This window comes from Protopterus annectens, chromosome 2.part1, assembly GCF_019279795.1.
Source record: "Protopterus annectens isolate FY-2018-M chromosome 2.part1, PAN1.0, whole genome shotgun sequence".
NCBI classification, from domain to species: Eukaryota; Metazoa; Chordata; order Ceratodontiformes; family Protopteridae; genus Protopterus; species Protopterus annectens.
Window position 1 is genome coordinate 340,506,488 of NC_056729.1, and position 22,150 is coordinate 340,528,637.

The following is a 22,150-nucleotide window of genomic DNA, read 5'->3' on the forward strand; positions in this document are numbered from 1 at the left end:
GAGACCCTTCTGAAGGATATCTGTGTCAGATGTGTATTCTACTATGGCCCAGTTTGCAGTCATCTGCAAACTTTGTCAGCTATAACCCTCCTGTGTTTGCTTGTACTTGGAAAAGTAGATGCCAAACAAGAGTGGGCCCAGGACTGAGCCCTGTGGGACACCACTTGTGACAGGCTTTGAGTCTGACATGGCGCCAGCAGCTCTGACCCTGTGGGTTCTGTCACTCAGCCAGTTTGCAACCCATCTTGTGATGTATGGGTTGACATTTAAGCTGATGAGTTTTTCAATGATACCCGAATGGGGTATTGTATCGAAGGCCTTAGCCAGATCGAGGTAGGCTGTATGGACTGCCTTTCCCTCATCAATGACTTTGGTGACTGTTTCAAAAGTCAACCAAGTTTAAAAGGCATGATCTGCCTTTGACAAAGCCAAACTGGGTTGGATCCAAAGTCTGCAAATTCCTATGTCTTTATTTATGAGGTCCATTATGATCCTCTGCATGGCTTTGCAGATAAGGCTTGTCAAGGTAATGGGGCGGTAATTTGCAGGGTCGGTGGAGGCACCGCCTTTGTGAAGTGGTACCACAGTTGCAGTGCGCCACTCCTGGGTGCGTATCCAGAGGAAAGACTTTGAAAAAACACCTGCCCTAGGTGGGGGTTTAATTCCTCATTGAGTTCATGGAGCACACAGCCGGGACACCATCAGGTCCCATGGATGCTGTGTTTTTGCTTTGGAGAGAGCAGTTCTCACTTGGGCGCTGGAGATGTTTGGGGGGCTGCAATCGTTTGGTATAGATATCTCTCCTTTTGGGGGGAGGGGGGGGGGAGTTTGCACTGAACCTGTCAGCCAGTATGTTGGCAATGTCTGTAGGATCAGTAATCTTCACATCATTTTGAACTAGCTCTGAGCATATCTGGGAGTTTCCTCCCAGGTTTCTAACATAGCTAAAGAAGGCCTTATGATTGTCTTTTGAGTCTTTAGCTATTTTTCTCTCGAAATTTGCTTTGGATGATTTTATGAGAGCTCTTAGTTTTTTACTTATAGTGATCAAGGGTGTCTTACCTTTTAAGGATTTTGCTCTATCTTGTAGTAGCTTCCTCCTTTTGTTGTAGAGTTTGTTTATGGCTGGGGTCCACCAGACTGGACGCTTGCCTTTGGTACAAAGAGTCTTTGTTTTGCTTGGGATTGCCTTATCCATGCAGTCCTGCAGGTGCTGGTAGAAGGCATTTGTAAGTGATTCAGCGGCTTGAGTACTGTTTTCCGCCAGCTCGGGGCCCTTAAAGGAGACCACACTAGTCTTTAGAAGTGTGAAGTCGGCTTTTGAGAAGTTCTTTACTGTGGTCTTTTTATTTCAGGTGGGGTGGGATGAGGACCTCCAGCGAGATTAGTTTGTGGTCTGATCTCACCAGTGAGGGTACACCTCCGGTGTTGAACATTGTGCTCCCATGTTCGTGATGATGAGATCAAGTATGTTATCTCCTCTTGTGGGGATGGTGACTAGTTGTTCCATGGCATTTGAGTTTATGAATTCCAGGAACTTTCGGGCTAGGGTGTTTGGGCTTGAGTAGTGTTCCCAGTCTATATTAGGGTAATTGAAGTCACCTAGTATGATGGTGTTTGGTGATACATTTATCCCCTCTAGTGTTTTCAGGAAGGCCATGTGAGGTTCCTGAGTTTGTGAGGGTGGCCTGTAACATGCTACAATTTGCAGAGCAGTCTTGCCTATGGTTAATTGCACCTGGATGGTCTCCGATGCATCGTGCGTTGCCACCAGTCTTGAGGTGTGGGTGTCCTTGATGAATATGGATACCCCTCCTTTCTTGGTATTGTCCAGATTTTGGGGCGGACGCATGATATGAGGTAAAACCTGATAGCGCTGGGGTGCTCTCAGGAGCCTTGAACCAGGTTTCTGTCACAGCACAGACATCGATGTTCTCCATACTGAGAAGGGCCTCGAGTGCGTGCATTTTGAGATTTAGACTTCTGGCATTGAGCAGCATTACCCTTAGTTTTTTCCTTTTTGTGTTCTAGGGTGGTAGGTTTAGAATTTGAGCCTTGCCTAAAAAGGCACTATGGGGCGGCAAGAGCCTTTGCCAATATCCGAATCCCAGGGTGACAGGTGCAAGCCGTCCCTTGCGAAGCAGCGTGGCTTGTCCAGCATGTCATCCCAGGCAGACAGACACTGGATCCCCTTTGAATGACACCAGTGTTTAAGCCAATTGTTAAAGCTGATCATCTTATCTCTGTATTGTGGCATCATTCTTGGTGAAGGTAGGATACTGCTCAAGGTCAGGGTCATACCTGTCTGGGCTACATAATCAGAGAGCTCCTCAATGTCTCTTTTCATGTAGTCCAAGGAGGTACGTCTCAGGTCGTTTACACCAGCGTGGACAATGACTGAGTCATATTTGTACCTGCTGTTGAGAGACCTGAGTGCTTGCGTTATGTGGCGGATTCTAGCGCCCGACAGGCAGCTTACTGTGACCTTCTCCTTACTCAGTCTGGTGAGCGGGACGTCAGTGTGTCTGACTATGGAGTCACCAATGACTAGTGTGTCTGGCATTGTGTTTGGCCTTAAGGGCTGTGACTGTTTGACACTCTGACTGTGAGGTCTATGTGTTGCAGGTGTTGTGTTCTGAGGTGGTGGTTGTTTGGGTGTCTGCTTTGGTGGCCTCTGCTGTTTTGGTAGATTTTTGATCAGAGCCTCGAGTATGTCTTTGTGTGTTTATGTGTATGATTTGAGGTTGTAATGGTAATATGTGAGACTGGGTCTATAGTGTGTGTGGTAACCTTCTCCTCCTGACTGGTCTTGCCAGTCCTATGTTGAGAGAGCTCAGCCTCCAGTTTGGCCGTATAGTTGCATCTCGCATGTATTTGTGTTTTGTGGGAGGAGGAGAGGGTTGTCTGTGTACATGAGGCAATTGTAACATTGCCTCAATATTCCCAGGTTCACCAGCTGAGCAGGAGAGGACACTAGCAACTGATCCTTCGACATGCTAGAAGGAATAGACAAAAACTTTAAAAAGATTCGGGGACGGGTGACCGGGAAATGGGGCGTTGCCTTTTTGGGGTACTATCTATGACAAGAGTGCCGTATCAAGGTAATAAGTACTGTAGGAGCAAGTGCTACGTTTAACAGATAGAGAATAGTCTACTTGGAGTCAAGTAGAGATGATCTTTTTAATTATAGGATACGCTGATTAGATCAGTAGTATAGTTCGAGGAAGGTAGTTTTAAGGGAAAATTTGAAGAGTGGACTTTAGGTAGCCCGAATAGTTTAAACCTGCTTAACCGGCGCTGCCCTAGTGTGCAACAGTAGCAACTGCTGCCCTAGTGTGCAACAGTAGCAACTCCGGGCTAAATCGCTAAAGCGTGCTTTATAGCAGGGGGCTGGAAAAGACAGGAAATGACCCAAAATGGCCAACAAACCACAAGTCACTGCCCTAAACCACTCCTCTGAGGACAAATGAAGGAGTTATGGAAATGACCCCTAGTGGCCAATAAAACTACAGTTTCAAGTCAGTAACCACCTCTCCGGGGGGCAGGGAAGCTGCTCAATGTTAGTCACTGCCACTGATGAACACAGAGACCCTCCTGCAGTCCAAGCAAAATGGCCTCACAGAAACTTTCAAACAGTTCAGGAACAGCAAGCCTGTAACTGAACTTTTAACTCAGAAAAGTGGGAAAAAGCAAGATTTTTTTGTTTTTGTTTTTACAGAGATAGCAGAGGTTCACAAGTAATATCAAGTTATAACAGTGCAGTAAATGACCCCACACAAGAGTGCTAGGTCAAGGACAGAAAATATGCAAGTTTTAAGAAAAAAACGATTTAAAATTAAGTGCAAACAGGAAATTCAGCAAACAGCTTTTGGTTGTGCTCTAAATACAGCTACTAATACAGAAATCAAGTTTAACAAGCCAGAAAATGCTCAAGCTAGGCAGCTATGCAGAAAAACTTATCAAATAAACAGAGAAAAATACTTAAAATCTCAAAAGTGGCTCCCTTCTTCTCTCAGCGTTTTCCTCTTGGAGGGTGCTTCACCAACAGCCAACAAGCCTGAAAAGACGCTCAAACCACGAGGCAACTAGGTTTTAAGAGAGGAAGATGAAGGAGTTATGGAAATGACCCTAGTGGCCAATAAAACTACAGTTTCAAGTCAGTAACCACCTCTCCGGGGCAGGGAAGCTGCTCAATGTTAGTCACTGCCACTGATGAACACAGAGACCCTCCTTCAGCCCAAGCAAAATGGCCTCACAGAAACTTTCAAACAGTTCAGGAACAGCAAGCCTGTAACTGAACTTTTTAACTCTCAGAAAAGTGGGAAAAAGCAAGATTTTTTTTTGTTTTTGTTTTTACAGAGATAGCAGAGGTTCACAAGTAATATCAAGTTATAACAGTGCAGTAAATGACCCCACACAAGAGTGCTAGGTCAAGGACAGAAAATATGCAAGTTTTAAGAAAAAAACGATTTAAAATTAAGTGCAAACAGGAAATTCAGCAAACAGCTTCTGGTTGTGCTCTAAATACAGCTACTAATACAGAAATCAAGTTTAACAAGCCAGAAAATGCTCAAGCTAGGCAGCTATGCAGAAAAACTTAGCAAATAAACAGAGAAAAATACTTAAAATCTCAAAAGTGGCTCCCTTCTTCTCTCAGCGTTTTTTCCTCTTGGAGGGTGCTTCACCAACAGCCAACAAGCCTGAAAAGACGCTCAAACCACGAGGCAACTAGGTTTTAAGAGAGGAAGATGAAGGAGTTATGGAAATGACCCCTAGTGGCCAATAAAACTACAGTTTCAAGTCAGTAACCACCTCTCCGGGCAGGGAAGCTGCTCATTGTTAGTCACTGCCACTGATGAACACAGAGACCCTCCTTCAGCCCAAGAAAAATGGCCTCACAGAAACTTTCAAACAGTTCAGGAACAGCAAGCCTGTAACTGAACTTTTTTAACTCTCAGAAAAGTGGGAAAAAAGCAAGATTTTTTTTTGTTTTTGTTTTTTACAGAGATAGCAGAGGTTCACAAGTAATATCAAGTTATAACAGTGCAGTAAATGACCCCACACAAGAGTGCTAGGTCAAGGACAGAAAATATGCAAGTTTTAAGAAAAAAACGATTTAAAATTAAGTGCAAACAGGAAATTCAGCAAACAGCTTTTGGTTGTGCTCTAAATACAGCTACTAATACAGAAATTGAGTTTAACAAGCCATAAAATGCTCAAGCTAGGCAGCTATGCAGAAAAACTTAGCAAATAAACAGAGAAAAAATACTTAAAATCTCAAAAGTGGCTCCCTTCTTCTCTCAGCGTTTTTTCCTCTTGGAGGGTGCTTCACCAACAGCCAACAAGCCTGAAAAGACGCTCAAACCACGAGGCAACTAGGTTTTAAGAGAGGAAGATGAAGGAGTTATGGAAATGACCCCTAGTGGCCAATAAAACTACAGTTTCAAGTCAGTAACGACCTCTCCGGGGGGCAGGGAAGCTGCTCAATGTTAGTCACTGCCACTGATGAACACAGAGACCCTCCTTCAGCCCAAGCAAAAATGGCCTCACAGAAACTTTCAAACAGTTCAGGAACAGCAAGCCTGTAACTGAACTTTTTTAACTCTCAGAAAAGTGGGGAAAAAAGCAAGATTTTTTTTTTGCTTTTGTTTTTTTACAGAGATAGCAGAGGTTCACAAGTAATATCAAGTTATAACAGTGCAGTAAATGACCCCACACAAGAGTGCTAGGTCAAGGACCGAAAATATGCAAGTTTTAAGAAAAACGATTTAAAATTAAGTGCAAACAGGAAATTCAGCAAACAGCTTTTGGTTGTGCTCTAAATACAGCTACTAATACAGAAATCAAGTTTAACAAGCCAGAAAATGCTCAAGCTAGGCAGCTATGCAGAAAAACTTAGCAAATAAACAGAGAAAAAATACTTAAAATCTCAAAAGTGGCTCCCTTCTTCTCTCAGCGTTTTTCCTCTTGGAGGGTGCTTCACCAACAGCCAACAAGCCTGAAAAGACGCTCAAACCACGAGGCAACTAGGTTTTAAGAGAGGAAGATGAAGGAGTTATGGAAATGACCCCTAGTGGCCAATAAAACTACAGTTTCAAGTCAGTAACCACCTCTCCGGGGCAGGAAGCTGCTCAATGTTAGTCACTGCCACTGATGAACACAGAGACCCTCCTTCAGCCCAAGCAAAATGGCCTCACAGAAACTTTCAAACAGTTCAGGAACAGCAAGCCTGTAACTGAACTTTTTTAACTCTCAGAAAAGTGGGAAAAAAGCAAGATTTTTTTTTTGTTTTTGTTTTTACAGAGATAGCAGAGGTTCACAAGTAATATCAAGTTATAACAGTGCAGTAAATGACCCCACACAAGAGTGCTAGGTCAAGGACAGAAAATATGCAAGTTTTAAGAAAAAAACGATTTAAAATTAAGTGCAAACAGGAAATTCAGCAAACAGCTTTTGGTTGTTTTCTAAATACAGCTACTAATAAAGAAATCAAGTTTAACAAGCCAGAAAATGCTCAAGCTAGGCAGCTATGCAGAAAAACTTAGCAAATAAACAGAGAAAAAATACTTAAAATCTCAAAAGTGGCTCCCTTCTTCTCTCAGCGTTTTTTCCTCTTGGAGGGTGCTTCACCTACAGCCAACAAGCCTGAAAAGACGCTCAAACCACGAGGCAACTAGGTTTTAAGAGAGGAAGATGAAGGAGTTATGGAAATGACCCCTAGTGGCCAATAAAACTACAGTTTCAAGTCAGTAACCACCTCTCCGGGGGCAGGGAAGCTGCTCATTGTTAGTCACTGCCACTGATGAACACAGAGACCCTCCTTCAGCCCAAGCAAAAATGGCCTCACAGAAACTTTCAAACAGTTCAGGAACAGCAAGCCTGTAACTGAACTTTTTTAACTCTCAGAAAAGTGGGAAAAAAGCAAGATTTTTTTTTTTTGTTTTTTTTACAGAGATAGCAGAGGTTCACAAGTAATATCAAGTTATAACAGTGCAGTAAATGACCCCACACAAGAGTGCTAGGTCAAGGACAGAAAATATGCAAGTTTTAAGAAAAAAACGATTTAAAATTAAGTGCAAACAGGAAATTCAGCAAACAGCTTTTGGTTGTGCTCTAAATACAGCTACTAATACAGAAATCGAGTTTAACAAGCCATAAAATGCTCAAGCTAGGCAGCTATGCAGAAAAACTTAGCAAATAAACAGAGAAAAAATACTTAAAATCTCAAAAGTGGCTCCCTTCTTCTCTCAGCGTTTTTTTCCTCTTGGAGGGTGCTTCACCAACAGCCAACAAGCCTGAAAAGACGCTCAAACCACGAGGCAACTAGGTTTTAAGAGAGGAAGATGAAGGAGTTATGGAAATGACCCTAGTGGCCAATAAAACTACAGTTTCAAGTCAGTAACCACCTCTCCGGGGCAGGGAAGCTGCTCAATGTTAGTCACTGCCACTGATGAACACAGAGACCCTCCTTCAGCCCAAGCATAAATGGCCTCACAGAAACTTTCAAACAGTTCAGGAACAGCAAGCCTGTAACTGAACTTTTTTAACTCTCAGAAAAGTGGGAAAAAAGCAAGATTTTTTTTTTTTGTTTTTACAGAGATAGCAGAGGTTCACAAGTAATATCAAGTTATAATAGTGCAGTAAATGACCCCACACAAGAGTGCTAGGTCAAGGACAGAAAATATGCAAGTTTTAAGAAAAACGATTTAAAATTAAGTGCAAACAGGAAATTCAGCAAACAGCTTTTGGTTGTGCTCTAAATACAGCTACTAATACAGAAATCAAGTTTAACAAGCCAGAAAATGCTCAAGCTAGGCAGCTATGCAGAAAAACTTAGCAAATAAACAGAGAAAAATACTTAAAATCTCAAAAGTGGCTCCCTTCTTCTCTCAGCGTGTTTTCCTCTTGGAGGGTGCTTCACCAACAGCCAACAAGCCTGAAAAGACGCTCAAACCACGAGGCAACTAGGTTTTAAGAGAGGAAGATGAAGGAGTTATGGAAATGACCCCTAGTGGCCAATAAAACTACAGTTTCAAGTCAGTAACCACCTCTCCGGGGGGCAGGGAAGCTGCTCAATGTTAGTCACTGCCACTGATGAACACAGAGACCCTCCTTCAGCCCAAGCAAAAATGGCCTCACAGAAACTTTCAAACAGTTCAGGAAAAGCAAGCCTGTAACTGAACTTTTTAACTCTCAGAAAAGTGGGAAAAAAGCAAGATTTTTTTTTTGTTTTTGTTTTTTACAGAGATAGCAGAGGTTCACAAGGGTGCAATGAAAGTAGTGCATGTGTGGACTGGGAGTACAGCATGCTTTTGTAGGTATCTGCGCATGTCCATGTGATGGCCTCTGCACCAATTGTTAGCCAACATTTGCTAATTGCATGCAGCCAGTTGTGTACTGATTGCAGTTCTCACTGTGATTTCAGGACAGTGCTATAAAAAGGTATGTGAGAAAGGCATAGCCCTTTCAGATTTTAGGGGCAGGGACCATGCTGGTATGCTGTGGACACTGTTCTGTGAGTGTAAAGGTTAGTATCTCTCTCATATTTCCGGCTGTGTTGTAGATTAACATTTCTCCAGTTTCCTGTACTAAGTGTGTATGTACACTGACACCTAAGACTACTACTACTGTTAATGTGGGGGGGGGTGTGCTTTCCTGTGGGACATGTGGTGTAACTGGTATATAGCAGTGGCTCTTGCACTTTGTTGCTATGGCTTCAATATTTGCCCTTCACATTCACTACTTGTATGCCTGCTAGGTGTCTTGACTGTAGTGTGTTGCTGTGGCTTTCCTATTTTCCATGTACATTCACACCTTGGAATGCTTGCTATATCTGCTAGGGTGTTACTGCATGCAGTGTGGTCTGGCCATGGTGTGGGCCTTGACATCTATTAGGGTATTTGAGTATGCTGCTGAGCAGGCCCCAGAGACTCTCAGGTGCATCTTTTATCTGCCTCATGGAATGGTACATATCAGTGGGGTACACCCATTAAATTGTCTGGTATTCTGCAGTTGTGACTGTGGGTTAGCATGAGCATATGTATTACTACACTATGTCTGCCGTGCAAGTGGTGCATACTTTCAGTACTTCATAGTTACCATTGCATGTGTTGTAACACCTTTCTGCCTACTGTTTGTACATTTCACAGGGAGTCTGTGGGGCATCCCTGTAACTCAGTCACTGTTGCTATGTCTAGGCTCTTAACTATTCAAATATGGCAGTGTCAGACCTCTCAAGTGTACAGATATTTGCAGGATGTCCACATTTTTGCCTCATATTTTGGTCCATATCTCATAAACAGCTTTTTCTGGCAAATCACTCAGGGCTCAAGTCAGACTATAGTGACAAACATGTAAGTTTCAGACTTCGTACCCTTCCAAACATCCAACATACTTGCCACGCTTGCAGAGGAGGGGACGAGCCCCATCCCCTGCAGCACTTCCACCCGCAGGTGGCACAAGGCCACCGGAGGAGGGTCCGGCCTGGGCACTACTGCCAGGTGCACTCGCCAGCTGAGGAGGGAGAGGTGGGTCCGCTGGAACCCACCTTCCCTGTTGTCCTATGTTTTGCATTATGTTATGACAGTTTGGGTTAGTAACGTACAATACTATTCACAATTAGTTGTAACAGCATGCATTATTATTCCCATTAACCAAACACCCATAAATTCAAGCCATTGAACAGCAAGCATAACACATGCATAATTTGAACAGCAATACACAATCCAACAACATGCAGGGTTGATTGATGGCAACAGGCCATCAGGTTTGGATGTATGAACAGGGCAGATGCATCAACATACATGCAAATATGTATGAACTAACAGGACAAATGTCCAGGGGTGTTAATTGTGATTGCACATACCAGTTTCACATGGAATGGATTATATGTGGTTATAGGGTAGGGTAAAATTGATGTAGTGGGGGCTCGAACCATGACTGCCTCCTCTTCAGCCGACGTCTCTACCGCTACTCCATTGCTTCTTGGCTTACTTTGCATATTTAGTTCTTATATGCTTTTCCAATGACTGCTAACTGTGGCTGAGCGACGGGCACGACCGCACAAACGAGCGCACTCACGGGCAAACATTTTTACAACTTATAAAAAAAAATATAACAAGTTCATTTCTACATTTTATGTTCATAGTCTGTGGGGGCATGTGCTGTGTTGTGTTTATTCACATTTACACGGACTTTGTCGTGGGCGTTCACTTTAGGGACTTTTACTCTTCTGGGGGCGTGTCCGTTTACAGGGCTCGCCCTATGGACACGCCCCCTACTGTCTTACATGGACCATGTTAGCCTTAGGTGTGATTCAGCATGCCCTCATGCATATGCATGACATGCTGACGTCACATCGTTTAACTGCAGCCTCCGTGTAAGCCTTGTAACTCTTACACGGAGGCTTCGTGAATCCTGCCCTATGTCTTTTTATAGGTTCATAGGTTCATAGGTTTATACTAGGCTATCTGCCCTAAGGCATTTATAAGCCTAGCCCAAATTATTGTGGCTTACGCCACCCCTTATATGAAAAAATACTGTGCCCATTAGTTTGTTGTGCCTTTGTCCAGCAGTGACCCAGAGATGATTCCCGGGGTAAACCTACGATCTCCCATCCACAGGTCTAGATTTCTCTTGAACAGAGTCAGCGAGGTGCTCTGCCTCACATGGACCGGGATTTTATTCCACAGCATAGGGAGTCTCTGAGTGATAAATCTATCCCTCCAGCACGCCCTATTTATATCCGTGCTAAGGTTTAAGTCACTTGCTCTAGTGGTTTTGGTGGATTTGGATTTTTGAGGTGGAGCATGTCCATTAATTCCGGGTTGGACATGGCCTTGTATGTCAGGCACATGTCACCTCTGAGCAGACGGTATGCGACTGAATAGAGCTGGAGTTTCTTCAATCTGGCAGCATATGACAGATTTTGGAGTCCCTTTATCCTTTTGGTGAGGAACTTTTGGGGTCTCTCCAATTGCTGCAGATGTCGGGTGAGATACATCCCGAATGGGGCATTGTACTCGATCATTGGTCTGATAAGTGAAGAGTACAGGGGAACAATGACCTCACTAGATCTGGATGTGAATCCCTTCATGATCAGGTGGGCAATGTAGAAGGTCTTTCTAACCACTTTAGCAATGTGCGTGTCAAAAGAAAGGCCACTGTCAACCTGGGTCCCCAGGTCCCTGATAACCTCTTCTGTGCTTAGTGGATTGCCACCTATATGGTAGCTTGGGGTTACCTTGTTTTTCCGAAGGGTATGACTATACATTTTTTGGCGTTTAACTTCAGGCCATGGCTCTGGCACCAGCTATCTGTTTCCGTGAGTCCCTTCTGAAGGATATCCGTGTCCGATGCACTTTCCACTATGGCGCCCAGTTTGCAGTCATCTGCAAACTTTGTCAGCCAAAGTCCTCCCATGTTGGCCTGTACTTGAGAAGTAGATGCCAAACAATAGGGGCCAAGGACCGAGCCCTGTGGGACACCACTTGTGACGGCTTGGAGTCTGACACAGCGCCAGCAACTCTAACCCTGTGGGTTCTGTCCTTAAGCCAGTTTGCAACCCATCTTGTGACATATGGGTTTACATTTAAGCTGGTAAGTTTTTCTACAATACCCGAGTGGGGTATTGTGTCGAAAGCCTTTGCAAGGTCAAGGTAGGCTGTATGGACTGCCTTTCCTCATCAATGGCCTTGGTGACTATTTCAAGAAGTCGACCAAGTTCAAAAGGCATGATCTTCCCTTGACAAAGCCAAACTGGGTCGGGTCCAATGTCTGCAAGTCCCCTATATCTTTGTTTATGAGCTCCATTATGATCCTCTCCATAGCTTTGCAGACTAGACTTGTTAAGCTTATGGGGCGGTAATTACCAGGGTCCGAGGCGCCACCTTTGTGGAGTGGGACCACAGTTGCCGTCACGCCACCCTTGGGCACGATCCTGTGGTAAGGCTGAGATTAAACAGCTGCCTTATGTGCGGTTTAATTCCTCATTTAGCTCGTGTAGCACACAGCCGGGACACCATCCGTCCCATTGATGCTGTGTTTTTAGCTTTAGAGAGAGCAGCTTTCACCTGCGCATTTGAGATGTCCGGGAGGCTACACTCGGCTGGGATAGTTATCTCTCCTTTAGGGGAGAGGGGTGAAGTTTGCACTGAACCTGTCTGCCAGTATGTTGGCAATGTCTGTGGGTTCAGTGATTTTGTATCATTTTGGACTAATTCTGAGCATATCTGTGAGTTTCCACCCAGGTTCCTAACATAGCTGAAAAAGGCCTTATGATTGTCCTTTGAATCCATGGCAATTTTTCTCTCAAAATTGGCCTTAGTTGATTTTATGAGTGCTCGTATTTTTTTACTAATAATGATCAGGGGTGACTTCCCTTTTATGGATTTTGTTCTATCATGTAATAGCTTTCTCCTCTTATTGTAAAGTTTGTTAATGGCTGGGGTCCACCAGACTGGACGTTTGCCCTTTGTGGAAAGAGTCTTGGTTTTATTTGGGATTAGAAATACCCCAGGATCTAGTTAAACTGCATAGTATTCTCCTTTAGCTAGCAAACAGAAAATACCTAACTAAAACTCATCTCGTACACCAAAACCTGAGCACACCTCTGCATAAAAGTGTTCCATTCATATTGGCAACTAGCTTCTAAACTTCTGTGCCTTACTTGCACTTACCTTTTCCACAGTGGTCTTAGCCCTTCTACTTCCTCCCATGTATTCTTTAAGACCCTCACTTAAACATCACTCTCGTTCTCTCGGCTCTCCCTAGTTATTCTTCCTCACTCACTCACTCACTTCCAGAAGCAAATCCATTTCTATAAATATGTCTAAGCTCTGAAATGCCTTCCCATCCACAATGAAATGTATTCATTCATGTTCCTCGTTTATTTTTAAGATAAAGTAATATTTGAAGGGCAAAGCATAGTGTACCTCAAATAAGGCAGTTATACAATAACAAGCTCTGTCTCCCATAAGGTAAGCTTAATCTCCATTCATGCAAGCTACTGTCCTCCAGACATTTTAAGGCAGCAAGTGCTTACATAGTAGCTACTGATCCCCACATTTATGCTGTATATGGAGTCATGTATTTAAATATGTTTTATTTCACATTATTTTTGCACTTTGTAAATAGCACTAAATGGTGATAATGGATTTTATATTTTGGAGACACTGATACTGCAACAAAATTTTCACTCACTGTTAATGTTTTGTGCTTATCTTCTATATTTTACTATGCAATGAATTAATTTCATCTGTACATGTATCATAGTTGAAATGTGTTCCTAGGCTTTATCCAGCTACATGACTTCAGTACAAAAATAATAATAAATATAGAAAGTCACACTGTGTAAATCCTCAAAGGGATTCAATGCTGTATGGTACAGCTTGGAAAGGAAGAGACAAATTTTAAACAGAGCGTCAAAACAATTCCTCTAAACAAAACTTATCTCTTCAGTAAACTATACACACCACAGACAAATACTAAACTTCCTATTTTCTCACCTACCAAAACTAACTTCTTTTCCCATCACAAAAATCACACAACAAAGTGAAGTAAACTGCATTAAATTCATTAATTCAAATGCTCAGTTGTAAAAAAATACAAATCCATCTCAGTCATGATAACTAACATACTCAGTAAACACTCGCCTTATAGAAATCTTTGAAATATTTATTTTACATGAGAAGCTCTTCCCCCACTACCCCCAAACTTATATATACCAATTCCAAGACTGCACAACTGTAAAGAAAAGAAAAATGCAGAGAATTATGTTAACAACTCAGGATAACATAAATTTGATCAACTAAACCACCAAAAAGCTTTACACAAAAAATATGTCTGCAACTAAATCAACATTCAGCCAAACGTATAGCAGCCCCCCCCCCTGCACACACACAGAAATGATAGATTCTGTGTGAATGTTGTTACAGTCTCAAGGTAGGGCTGCAGCACATGTCAGTGAAGTGTCGTATGGTCTGAAAGACAGTTTGTATCTGGCAGAATGCCTTTATATCTAAATTTCCAGTAATTTTCTGCCATTTCTGAGTCACAACCAAAAATACACCCACAGAACAATCCAGTAAAATATGTTCACAGGTGGTGTAACATTTTGGGCTGTAGTGGCACACAAACAAGTTACTGAACTTGCCTTCTGTCTAAAAGAGTCAGTGAAGATGTATGAGCAAGCATTTCAAGACAAAAGATTACTAACTTGCAACCCCTGTACATCCTCATACAGTGATATTCTAGACAATCAGGAGTTAAGCTGCTTCAAATTTACTTCTCCTTCCGCTCATAACTGCAGATACTATATCTGCAGCTGTGAGAGCTGACACTTCACACGTCCTCCACACTGACCAGGAATGCTCTTTTTCCTACTTAGAGACATGTCCAGCAAGCTTCCACTATGAGTGGATGGAAGCAAATGCACCAAAGGTCAGAATTCCTAAACTGCATTCGCCAATAAAATCCTACTAAAAAACACTTTGTGCCCTGCACACCTCAATGTGGGGACAACTCCCCTGCACACCCTGAATTATATGTAACAACTCCATGATCGCACCAACTCAAAGAAAGGGGATATTCTCCCAAAAAGGGAAATACTTCCGGCGCAACTTGCCAAGAGTAATTTCCTATGGAAAAACTCTGATCATCAGTGAGTCGAACCTTGGGCAACTGAAGATGGAGCATTTAATGTTTACCTACCAGTAGGTTACCTGTCCAGGCACAGTCCAAATTTGCTAGCTACCACAAGCAGTGGTTCAAGTGTAGACAAAGCAACATTCTAATTTTGCTGTAATCTTGTCTCCGAACCTCAGCTTTCCACATCGGTATCAATCTGTAGAAACCAGACAGTATCCTTTTAACTTTACCTATCACTGAACTGCATACAATGAACAACTGAAAAAAAAAAGTTACACACAGCCATTTCATTAAATTTTGCTAACAACCTTTGTAAGTTACTGAACAGTATCAAACTGATTTTATATCTCAGAAAACATGAAAGAAAATAAATGTGTTTCGAAAAATATGAACTGTCTTAGTCAAGTATATTTGCATTTACAATCCTGTAACTTCTGCCTGATGCAGTGTTTGTGGAAAAGTGATAAATGCCTCAAACTGATTTTATTGAAAAAAAAATCATACAGGTGGGAGGAAGAAACACTGCACCAACAAACAGAAAAATAATCCACTGCAAAAAAAAAAAAATGCATTTGAAACTGAAAACCTGCTGGCGACCAGTATGAGACACAGTAATGACTAGTGAGAGTTAGGTGCCACTCATTCCTTTTCAGTATTTTAAACAAACAAAAAAAAGTAAATGATAACATTACAAACTACCATGCAGCACAGATCAGCAATTTACTTGGTCCTGTCATGCAGACTAACAGCACATTGAATTGTACAGTTCTTCTACTGAACAACTCCCAAATGCCTTTTACAAGTCTAGTTTTAACACCACAACCTAGACTAGCACTTCAGGTGGTCAGAGAGATGGCATGAGTATGAAAACAGAAGAGTACACAAGTGTAACATTTACATTCCAAACCTTTAACACATATCCAGTGATACTTGTCAAGATACTGAAACCTTGGAAATCAAGTAAAAATAAAAATCTATGTGCACCATATAGATCAGCTTTATAAACAGCAAGATACATAATAATCATCCTACTGTTACATGTAAATAAAAATGAAACATTAAAATATTTCAGCTGTCATCCAGATGATGCATAAGTAAGATTTCATTCTCAACTGTCCCAGGATGACAAGCCAAACCAAAGTCCAAAAGTAAGTTTAAGTGGGTGGGAGTGGGGAGGTGGGGTGCAAATTGAGCAGCTACTGACCTGGTGTATGTCTGGGGGCATATGCATACTAGCTGTTATAGTACCAGCTCCAGACAGTAGTTTTGAGAAATGTATCTTGCATACACAGACTTATGTTGCGTACGCAGACTTTGCATCTGTGTGCACATCTGCTCTCCTAACATGAAATTTCAAAAGCCCAGGGAGGCTAGGTACAATCGCTTTAATGCTATCAAGCTCCCATTCATGCCCCTCAAATAGATGCCAACAGTTAGACTTGGGAGGGGGTGGTAAAAGTAATAGAGCCATAGATTGTGTCTGACAGAAAGGTCAAGGGCCTGGACAGAATAACCACAGAAAGAAAAGGATAAAAAATGTAACTCAGCAAGTATTTTACCTTGAGTTCCATTCAATCTTCTGCTCCTTACCAAGTGATCTAAAGCCCAAACTGATAATCGCTGAAAGCCAGGAACTTCCAAAATGGAACAAAAACTGAAAAACAGCAAAGCTTGCTATTGTGATACCAATGATCAGCTGATCAAATGTGGCAGCCATGGTTGTTTCACATCTACGAAAGTAAACACAAGAAAGGTGGTACCTTGTGATAGCAGAATTAAACCATTACTGAAAATTACACACACAGTATAGTATAGCTTGCCATGCCAAGACTTTCCGAATCATGATCAGGTACTATTCCCCTAAGAGTATCATCTTTGTGTCAGAAAAAATGGAGTACTCATGGAAAAAAAAACAAGCTATGTACACTACAGTCCAAGAGAATGTGGCCCCTGTGCCTTAACTACAGATTTTCTAATAAACAACATATACCATGTCATCTCAAAGAAAACATTTTTTGAAACAGTTTCCAATTGAAATAGTTCATTTCACCAAGGATTTCACCAGGGAAGATATTTTAGTGGCTTACTGGTTTCACTCTCTTCTAACAGAAGTGTAAGAATAATTATATGTAATATAAATTCACATCTGGTAGCCCTACCATGCTTAAAACCTGGATTCTAAGTCATAAAGTACAATTATATATTATAAAATAGGTACAAGTCAGAAACACTGAAATGATGCAATCCTGCATGAAACAAATGGAAAACGACAATGTAATATACCCAACCCAGAAAAAATGAAAAGAATGTAAATCTGTATGAAACAAATGGAAAAGGATAACAATGTTAATTGTAAATGAGAGAGCATTATTGTTACTGGATTTCAAACATTACATTTCTAATTGAGGGAGGTGTCACACTATGAGGAAAAATTAAAACTGCATTTTTATAAAATCAGTCCTGTAGTGTAAAGCATTTCTTGTGAACAAATACATACAAATATTCCCTAATAATATATCTTCTGCATAAATTCTTGAAATCCTGCACTAACCGAGGGACTTCTATTCAAGAGTCTGAAAAGTGTGGAAAGCTCTGAACTGAGAAAAACTAGCTGAGTTGATCTTGGTGTCCTCCAGGCATTCCAAACAGCATTCTTCCTCAAAGGGGGGGGGGGGGTTATTTAATTTATTTATTATTATTATTATCATTTGTTAAATACTGCTGCACTTCAAGTTGCCTGCGTTTGTTTCAATAAAGTTTGTTTGAACTTTTGGATCCATTGATGCTTGTTTTATTCTAAACGCTACTAGTAATTTCTGCCTCGTCTAGTGGTATAGTCTTGTAGTTTTATTTGCAACAATGGCAGTACTGTGATATGCTGCAGGATTTCTGCCTCATCTCAGGTTATTTATACACATTTTACCGGTATTTTATTGGTGCCATAATCTTATAGTTACAGTTGGTACAACGGCAGTATTGTCATTTTGCTGCAGGATATGTGTTCAGTCAACTGTTTATACTGTAATTTTACTGTAAAGATTAGTTGTTCTATTCTCCAGAATGTAGAACACTACCTGTCATATGTGGAACAAATGGGTAAAATGTGGAACACTTACTAATGGCTTACTAACAACTTCAACTAGGAAGCTAATCGGATGGTTAAAAAGAAGTTATGTACTTACCATAACGTTCCATCTGTGTTGTCGATCTTTATTTATCCATGCTATGGATCCTAGAGCTTGTAGAACTAATAGAGCAGGTACCCTGCCACTGGAGAGAATACCTTCAACCTGGGACCTTATATTCTGCAATCTGTGAAGAGGAAGGGAAGCTATACAAGAGATGGTATTCAGGCGAGCTCCTATAATCTCCAATTCTTGAGTCGGACTTAGTTGGAATTTTGCATGATTCACCATGATACCTAGATAAGCACAAGTATGTGGAATAAAATCTCTAGTCTACTCCAGTAGATGCCTGGTGGGAGCAGTGAAAAGCCAGTCATCTAAATATGAAAACACTTGGAATCCGTGCAGTCTCAAGTGAGCTGCTACTGCTGCCTTACACTTGGTGATCACCCTGGGGGGCTGTGGTGAGACCAAAAGACAGAGCTCTGAACTGATAGTGACTGGCTCCTAGATGTAAGTGGAGAAACCTTCTGGAGTGCTTGTGTGGTAATACGCATCCTAGAAGTCTCTAGAGCTCATTCAATCATCTTTCCCTAAGAAGGGTAGAAGAGACTGAACCGTGACCATCTGGAATTTTGTCTGCTGAACAAACTTGTTCAAAAGGCTGAGATCCAAAATTGGTCTCCAGTCCCCTGTCTTTTTTTGGTACCAAAAAGAACCTTGAGTAGAATCCAGTCTGGTGGGACTTCTTGGATGACTCTTTTTTTTTCTAGCAGTATTTGAATTTCCAGAGCTGCCTGATCCCTCTGAAGGGGTGGAACATTAGGGTTTCTTCTTGCTGTTCTTGGAGTGAGAATGAAGGGAGTGTATTATCCTCTGGCAATGATCCTTTGCACCCAAGTATCTGTGGTTATTTGCCACCAGGCTAGTGACTGCAAGGATAATCTTCCCCCGACTGCCTCCAGAGGCAAGCAATCAGGCCTCCCTTCAGGAGCGCTGGTAGGGTGTCCCTAAGTAAGAATCTCTGGAACCTTGATTTTGCAAGCCATTTCTGCTGCGAGGTCACCATATTCCATTACAGATCTCCCCTCTACCCGAAGGGGAGCTGCTGCCACATGTAACGTGTCCTGTACAGGCCCTTGGGATTTCTTGAACCGCATCCTTCTGCTCCTCTGCTTCCTGGAATAAAACCGCTAGATAGCAGAAAACATATGCCCACTGCAGACAGTGTCTTTCCATCCTTTTCACACCTGGTCAAGGTCTCTCTGACTTTGGGGCCAAATAGAGACAATCCATCAAAGGGTACATTGACGAACGAAGACAAATGGCTCCACAAACTAACACAAGCGCATCCAGGCATGTCTCTTTATGGCAACACCGGAACCTGCTGCCCTAGTCATCCCTTTGGCTGCGTGCACAATCAGCCTCATGGACAAGTTGGAAATAGACTCCAGAACAGCCAAGTAAGAGGCGACTTTATCTTGTACCCCCTTAGATACAGCTCCTGCAAGGGTATCCGACAGCTCCTTGATCAAATCCCTCTGGAGTCTAGTAAAATGTGCCATGAAATTCAAAAACCTTAAGGTGAAGGTCGATGATGCGTGCACCTGCTTCCCAAACCTGTCCATTGCCTTGGACTCTAAGTTAGGAGGAGGAACAGTGGAATTCTCTTCTGCAAGTTCCTTCTTTGTGGCTACAGCAACCATCGTGGCATCTACTGCTAAATCCTTGGCCCAAAACTTATGGTCCTCTAGCACTGTAAGAATTTTGTCTAGTGTCCTGGGGATTGGCTTTGCAGAATCAGGGGCCTTCCATGTCTGCTGTGCGATCAACTTAATGAGACTGTCAGCAGGTGGGGCACCCAGGAGATAGATGGGTGAGCACAGAAAGCTTGCAGGTACACCGACTCCTCTGAGGACAGGTCTTTGGGCTTCCAGCCATCCCTCTGCTTTAATATTTCAAGAAAGTTTCCAAAGAAGATGACTTCTGGGGGAGACTGGGGGGAACCCTCCCCATCATCAAAGTCCATGTCCTCCATGAAAGATTCCTCTGGGGAATCTAGGTGTTTCCTCTTACATGTCCTCTTCCTGGGCACCTCCTCAGTGGGAAGCTCTGTGACGGACTCGGAAGGCCCTGTGCAAGGGTATCCTGCAGCTTTGGTACTCACTGTCCAGGTGTGGAGGTTGGAGGAAGCTCTGGATGAAAGGGGGTCCTGGGAAAATCCTCCAGTAGGGAAGGAACCAGCTGAGAAACTGCAGAGACCAAGGTCCTCTCCATGACCTGGAAGGCAGGCCCCCCCCGAAGAGGGATGGGAACCCGGAACTGGGAAGGACAATCCCGGAACCATGATCTCACACTGCTCCCCGAAGCCAGGGAAGAGCCCATCTGTGCCGAGGCTCCAAGAAGCAAGGATGACTCCAAGAAAACTAGAGCTGAACCACACCCCTCTGACCCGGCTGTAGAGCTACGAACCTGGGAGTCCTCTGGATCAGAAGGAAGTGAGGAACTCAGGGTAGAAACTGGAGCTGAAGGCATAAAAGCTGTCAGCACCAAACATCTTGAACCGGGGGAATTGGAGTCATGGTCTCTAATGCCTCTCTGGAGGTTAGAAGAGGAATGCCTGGTGGAGTCCTTGGAGAGAAATTCCCATCTCCAAAAGGGAGTGAAGCCTGGGAAGAAACTGTAAGACCCCTAGCCACGAGGAGCTGATTCACCAACCTCACAAGGTCGACTTCTGTCAGACTCCTGGAGGAACGAACACAGAGTGCTGACAGAGATTCGGGTCTCCCTATGAAGGGGCTTGGGAGGTGCCCCACAAAGGGATCTACTGAGGGGGAAGTACTGAAGAAAATCCTGGTTTAAAAGTTACTGATGGCACCGTAGAAGTGACCGGCACCGAGGGAGAGGCTGTCACCTTGGCAGTTGGTGCCATAACTGTCAGTACCAAAACTTTCTGTGCAGAACTCGTCACTGAAGTTGGCACCATAGTTTTCTTGGTACTTACCTTAGGTTCTACTGAGTGCGTGGGAACTGAAAAGTTAGGTCTCTTGGATGCTGGAGCCGAAGGGGATGCCAGCACTGAGAGACTCCTCTTCTTCCCATGATCAATTTTCGAGGAGGAGGAAGATGGCGAAGACACCTTGGCTTACTGGGCAAGGCCTCATCAAAAGATGTCTTAATCAGTCCTTTCAAAATAAGTTTGTTTTTCCTTTCTATGAGAGCCCAGTGACTAACAGCTTGATAAATAATGCAATCTTCTTGCAAGTGCACTGGGCGCAAGCAATAGACACAAGACATATGCCCATGAGAATTGGGCATTTTCCTTCCACAATTATGGCACTGTTTGAATCCACTAATGCCTTTACTTTTATCTGCCATCTTGACTAGCCAAAGATCAAGTCACAGAAACACCCTCACAGCTGCACACACACACACACACACACACACACACACACACACACACACACACACCAGAAAGAAATTAAGAAAAAAAGAAGGGAAAGGCTAACAGCAATGGTAGGCCAGAACTACCAGGAGATCGAGAGTAGAGGGATAGGAGCTACCAACGATGGTAGAAAAGATACCATGAGGTACGAAGGTAGAAAGGACTCGCACACAAAATAGAGTTAGAAATAACTAAAACTACTTTTCTTTCTCTCTCTTTTTTTTTAATCAGAGGAAAACTACCAATAAAGGTAGGAAGGAACACCGAAGTGTAAAGGGAGAGGGATAGTATAAGCAAAAGGTAGGAGGTGAAAAACTTTAAACTGGGTAGGTAGTAAAGATTGTAGGGAAGATTACTAAGAAGATTTAAGTATGTTTCAATTAAAAGTAATGAAAATACACTTGGCTCACGAGAGAGAGTTTGGCTGACGTGTGCTTGTGTAGAAGAGTGGCAAATGAGATCTGGGCTAATCTAGACAGGGGCATTCTGGGTACGGACTTAGCTCGAGAGTATTTGGTTCTCACAAGCTGTTATAGTGGCCGAGCCAGTTCTGAAAATTGGAACAGAGTCCCATACGTCAAGGATAAATGAAGAATGACAACATCAGATAACATGTTACACTACACTTACAAAAATGTTCTTTTTCATGAAATAATATGAGTTGGTATTACTTACCATGCATTTCAGTTAAAAAATTCAGAACACTGAATGTGTGACCGACCCTTTCAATGTGGAACAATGAGGAACATAGACTTTTTAAGACTCAAAATGAGGAACACTCCTTGTAATGAGATACATTTGAGAGGTATGGTTCTATTTACCATTTGTCTGTTTAAAGCTGTACTTACAGAGATTACTGTGTGCTCTTTGTTACACTGTTAGAGCCTATCAGATCCCCACTGTTGCATTCAGTATTGCCTTCCCTGCTGCTACC

At 42.7% G+C, this 22,150-nt stretch overlaps 1 protein-coding gene across 1 annotated transcript in view; it reads right to left on the minus strand.

Moving 5' to 3' along the window:
- Nucleotides 1-22,150, minus strand: part of LOC122794049 (TLC domain-containing protein 4-B-like) — a 745,941-nt gene that overhangs the window by 584,328 nt on the left and 139,463 nt on the right. The window contains exon 2 of the mRNA XM_044062170.1: nucleotides 16,206-16,376. Within this exon, the coding sequence (XP_043918105.1) occupies nucleotides 16,206-16,363 (158 nt within the window). The 5' untranslated portion in view covers nucleotides 16,364-16,376. The remainder of the gene's footprint in view (nucleotides 1-16,205; nucleotides 16,377-22,150) is intronic.